We start from the raw sequence: 6031 nt of genomic DNA on the forward strand, positions 1-6031 counted from the left end.
TGACAAAGATTTGGCCGAAATTGAGACGTCGAAGATGAAAAACGAACTGACTGTCCTCTAAAACAGTTAACTCATATCGCTGTAGATGCGAAGTCTGGACAATGCCCAAATCCTTCACCATGATTGCAGTAGCAAGCTGGAAGGGTTGTCTTCAAATCACACTTAGGTGACAGGAACCGGCAAAAAGAGACACCCAGACCAATTAGATTCCCTGGAACGCACAAACAGCTCTGCGTCTAGATCAGGAGAGCAACCTTCTCACCGGTAACCTCCACCAGCGGTGGGCTGAGAACCCCTTCTTTTTGAGTTCTTCGCCTCATTTTCGACAGGGGGACCCATACATTCGCCTCTGTAGACACCCCGTCGCATGATATCCATATGATATCATGGAGCAGGTGAGGGATGAAATATTGCGAAAACATCGACCGAGACCTCTGTTGTTTCCAAGCTTGTCTCCTGGAGGGGTTTCTAGCCCCTCTTGAACAAGTGGAAAAGTCATAATGCCTTCTTCTTTAACAGACATCGTTGTCGCCCTTTGCAAGCCTAGACCACACGGTCTCTCCATCGGCATTGTCGAGAACCACGCGAGAGGTGACTTTGGTCGCGGTTCTCTCCACTTTGTCTCCTCATATACTTGAAATCACAGGTGAATTTGTTGTCGCACCTTCATCATGTTGTACGAGATAAATTACTGCGAGTGATGTCCAACACCGTTGCAGCACGTCGCAAGAAGCCTTCCAGGGCGACATTTTGATGGTGAATAGTTACATCATACAGCATCGTAGTTGATTTTTCAAGCAAACATTGAATTGTCGTCAGTAGACTACCCAAGGCCGTTTCCAACCCACTTTCAGCAGTTTCGCCGCGGTGAAACTCAGCAGCCCCGCGAAATAGTTGCAAGCTGTAAAGGCAATAAGACCCCAATATTCACCATTGCACCTGGACAGTATCTCACCGGCGATTGGAATACCGGTCAGTGTTCTAACACGATCAGTTTTCTGTACATTTCCGCTTTGGGAACTTGCGCGGCTATACGTACCCAAAACTCACAATGGTGTATGCTGTGGCGTAATACCGGCCATAATTTTCCGTCTTGCAGAGCTGGCCCACGCACACGGGCGTCAGACTAATGTTGCTGCCACTGGAAAACCCAAACAACAGCGCGTAGATGACAAGCAGTGCAACGCTGCTGCCAGCAGGCAGCCATAGACATGCTGTGCACAGTAAGCACAGCAAAACTGTTAGAATGATGCCATTGAAACGCCCAACAAAATCCGCGAAATATCCAGGAATCCACCTGCCGAAGAAAGAACCGACGTTGAGAATCGCGAGGAGTTGGTAGGAAAATGAAGGCGAGATTCCGTGAGCCAATGCGTATGATGAGATGTAGCTGAGTGGGACAAAGAGGCCCCATTCGATGAAGAATATGCCGGCGGTCGTGAGAGTAAAGACCGGATCTCTGAAGATACGAAAGTCGGGCAGCATGTTCTCCTTCGAGGCAGGTTTCGGTGGGAGACGAGACCTGACGAGGATGCATGAAGTGCCTACCAGAACGAGGCATACTAGGGCCACCGCACGCGTAGCCCATGCAAAGCCAATCTTGGGGAAGAGGCTGTCCAGCATGAGTGGAAACACGATACCGCCAATCGAACCCCCCGTTGCCGCCATTCCTGTAGCCACACCTCGTCGTTTGTAGAAAAAGTGGCCAACCGCAGCGACAGCAGGCGTGAATATCAGCGACGTACCAATGCCGTTTACGATTCCCAGAACTACCATGAAGTGCCAGTACTGGGAGCAGAATCCCACGATAGCCATGGACACCACGACGAGAATAGAACCAGGTAGAATCAGAAGCCGAGGCCCTTTGGCATCGAAAATGGGGCCGACCTGAACACCACAGAAGAAAGTCAAGAACGCATAGACCCCGAAAATCCAGCCAACGCTTCCGTCACTGTAATCCTGCAGCTGATGGGTCGACAGGTAAGCCTGGAAGGTCCCGACCGTGTTGACCAGACCGAGGGAGCCAAAGAGGCCCATGAAGCTGCCGAAAACAACCAGCCAGGCCTTCAAGCCGCCTTCAGGGTATGTATTTCCGTAGGGGTCGGTCAATACCCGACTGGCAGGATTCATGAGGGAGGAGCCATCTGGCTGGGTTTCAGCAGAGGAGGTGGAAGAACGGCGTCCAGGCTCATCGAGGGCCTTCTCAGGGTCAGCTTCGTCCCTAGGTGCAGTCACAGGAGAAGCTATTGCGTCGCTCATGGCCAAGTTGTGTTCGGTGTCATTTTGACTGGGAGCAGACGCCTGAAGGGACGACGGAGCTGTGCTGTCCACGCGCTCGTCGAGCTTTCCATCATGTCCCTTCAACAGGTCAGGACTGTCAACGTTTGATGTCATGAGTCAAGAAGTCGAGGGAAGCTAGATGAACAGACTGCACTCGAGTTTGCTCTCTAGCAATCCGATCCAGGCCGACGACTTCGTGCGACTCTGAGAAGGGACGAAACGGCCGTCGACGCTTGTCGTCCTCTTGACCGCACATGGAGATGAGGAGAGCTATCAGAGGAGCAGGACAATAAATATTAGTCACGTCGGTGTGGGCTTGGTCTCGAAGGTTGTCTCGTCGGATTTAGTCGAAATGCGGGACAAGTCTGGGCCTGGCTCCACGACCAAGACCGCGGCGGAAATCGCCTCTTCGGCTGGCAAGCCGACTGGACTGCCTATCGAAAGCACCAACCTAGGTCCATCTCATCTGCTTCGCTATGCATGCTGACTATGGCGCTGCGAGCAGCACTAGACGGGAAGCGGAAGCTCCGCTGCAAGCGCCCCCCACTGATGTCGCTTCGGAGTTGTATCGATTATCTAAATCGCCGCTGAACTGCAATTCGCCCACCTAACACGCCTATTTTATAGAGGGCAATTTGATTTCGCATCAAAGTTATACGGTAAGGATATTATTAAAAGATAGTTGAATAGAGAATTAGTTAAAATAAATTTTTACATGAGTTTCTTTTTGATTTAACCATTGTCAGATCATTTCGATAAATTTTTTTGGCCTAGCTCTGTACCTGTCGATGACTGCCGTACGGGGTATTTCTTAGAACGGCCAAAGGTGGGGGTAGCCATTAGTCAGCTAAAGTATGCTTCATAAAGCACTCGACATCAAGAAAACTGACATCAACACAAGCCTCTTTTAACCAGATATCTGAGAAACTTTGGCCAAAGGAATCCAGATCCAGTTTCTATTGAGATGGATGCTTGAGAATGGTTCCAATGCCTGAACTGGTTTGTGAATTGAACAGTCAAGATTCTACACAGGCATATGTACTGCATGTAAATGCAGAACAGATCAATCGTTCATGGAGCTGACTCTATGTAAATAGACATCTACTTCTTACTGACGTTCTAATCTCTTGGAAACTGGTCTTGATCTACTTTTAGTCTATTATAAAAGAGACAGAGTTTAAGATGAAAACTGCAACATTGTACCTAGGATATCTATATTACTTAGAATCTAATTTAGTCTGGTATTTCAATAAAAACACGGGATCTCCCAAAAGAAGAATGTGATACCTGCTAATATGGGCCTTCGAGGATCTCTCCGATGTCGTCCTCGCACAGATCATATTCCTCTTCTGTGACCGGCCCAGGAGAACTTCGCATATTGGCCAGTATTGCTATGTGGAGGTGCCAACGCAGGGCATCATTACTAGTGCCAGTCATTACTATTTAGTGGATTCCTTGCTATAGTACTAAGCACTCTTCTACTATAATTTGTATAGTCTTCTCTGGAAATAATGACTTTGTAGCCATCCCATATTTAATATATTGGTTTTTAATCATTCATTCTAGATTAGAGGGGATAGCAAAAAAAAAGGGTAAATCTCGACCTTACGTCTGGATTAATAGCAGCAATCTGGACTAGGTCAAACATCGCATAGACTTCCACATCCAGCAGGAGCCCATTCTGAACCAAGTAAAGTCCAGAATCCCCAAACAATTGACGTTGTCTGCTATCTGTGATCCAGGGCATGTAATCGTTGTCTCCAGGTTGATTCTCTTGCGATGGGAATTCATAACGGGACTGTATTTTGGTCGGTTAGCTGTATACATACGATCGTCTAACACATATGAGCCTTGCTGAAGCATACTCCCGTCCTTGCGAAGTTTGATGCTGGTGGATCCGTAGTCGTACAGGCCAAAAAAAAAACCAATTGGACGCCTGGGGAATCAAATACCAAGAACTTGCTGCACATGTTGTAAAAGGCGAATGTGGTGATATATGGCTCGGTCTCCCGTACGGTGAAGCCTGTCTTAAGAACGGCATTAACGTATGTACAGGACATACATACGAGAAACTTGAGATAAATTGGCACACTTAACCAATATCCTTCCATCATCATCGTATAAGTGGACATTGAGACACAGTTCAAGATTTGGTTGTCGCCGTGGCTTATTGACTGAGTCGAACCGGTTTATCTGTTGTCTAGTACCTAACCAACTGTACACAGGACTTAAGCCGACAGAGAAAATAGTTTTTGTCTTCGCCAATAGGCAACGCGGTGACGTCGATCTGGCCGTTGTAAAGTTCGACGACGAGTCTGATATCAGCGTCAGTCAGCCCAGCAGTACAATCTGTACAGATAGAATCCATAATACCATCTGTCAAGGAGAATGCTTTGTAGAAGGAGGAACCAACAACGCTAAATTAAATATTGTTTAGTACCAATATGCGTTCCTAATTAAATATGAAGATTGGAGAGAAAGATGTACTGTACATAAAATTAAGGAATGGAAGCAGGATTGATTCGAATAAGCTGCCACTATGCTAGTCATCTACACTAGGTAGGTAGACTGGCTTGAAGAAAGATCTGAAGGTACAAATACTCCTTACTGTAAGCCTTACAGACAGGCTTCGCTTTGTTTGACTGGCTTCAAGGGGGGGAAAAAAAATATCTTGTCTATATTACTCCGGAGTATGTAGTCTACATATGCGAGGGACTCTGCTACCTACTATATCAGGTAGTTTCTCTCTCTCTCCCTTTTGGGTGGGCTTCCTACCTTTTTTTTTTTGAAAATCGCTCTATTCACTGTTATATTCCTTACCTACTATACCTAATATCTCTTATCATCAGACTTTTTTTTTTAACCCCTCATTAATGCATACTAATACTCATTCGCATGTTGCAGATGCTGCAGCAGTCAGTAGATTGTCCCAATCCACACCTATTTTTTCATAGTAATAAAAATAAAGTGGGTTCAGCGAGTGATCATGTCGGGGTCCTGTGACCGTATGACTAAAGCTATCCAGCTGGGTACATCCAGCACAGTACTGATGGACTGCGATATACCACCTTAGGGATATATATATACCTTGAGTACTGGGCAATTAGCTGCTACGCGATCAGTATAGTCAAGGATCAGAGTCTTCTAGGGAGGGCATTCCATTTTGAAAAAAAAAGGAGCACCGCGTGTACCCGCGTGCGTGACTCGTGAGGCCCGCTGAGGCGAAAAATAAATCCCTTACCTTTGCCTTCACCTTTGACTTCTTTGGTTCCTCGACAGCGGGTTAAAATTTATTTCGTTGTCGTTGTCATCCGTGTACTATCCTCTGTCCTACACGGAGTGCCCAATCAACATACAGCGAAAGTGATGGTGACGATTGGCGGATCTGATTGGCAGGAAAATGGCCGTCCAGTGACAGAACCCGCTAGAACAAATGTGGAAGGCACGACCTGGGCGAATCACGAATCACGAATCACGAATCACGAATCACGGGCTGCAAACGCGGCAGAAAATCTTTTTCCGTTCTCCGTTAGCATCGCGGCCCCGGGGCCGGCACCTTGCTGGTTCCGGTAGGGAGGTACCAGGCAGGTATGGTAACGGTAATGACAAGATTTTATGACCAAATTTTTCAGCGGGATTTATCGGAGCGCCCAATAGACGACAATATAACGTAATCTATAACCTAGTCGGACAAATGACCTAGTCGGACACTTCTCACCACGCTTACGCGCCTCCACTCCCATCAACAAAA

General features: G+C 47.1%; 1 protein-coding gene across 1 annotated transcript; it reads right to left on the bottom strand.

Moving 5' to 3' along the window:
- Positions 1-669: 669 nt before the first annotated feature.
- Positions 670-2394, bottom strand: T310_6227 (uncharacterized protein; the record flags this gene model as incomplete). Its single annotated transcript, XM_013470937.1, has 2 exons — positions 670-901; positions 1040-2394. 2 exons carry the CDS (start codon positions 2392-2394, stop codon positions 670-672), a joined length of 1587 nt encoding a protein of 528 aa, XP_013326391.1.
- Positions 2395-6031: the final 3637 nt, after the last annotated feature.

Source organism: Rasamsonia emersonii (assembly GCF_000968595.1).
Source record: "Rasamsonia emersonii CBS 393.64 chromosome Unknown ctg1118621760376, whole genome shotgun sequence".
Classification (NCBI taxonomy): Eukaryota; Fungi; Ascomycota; class Eurotiomycetes; order Eurotiales; family Trichocomaceae; genus Rasamsonia; species Rasamsonia emersonii.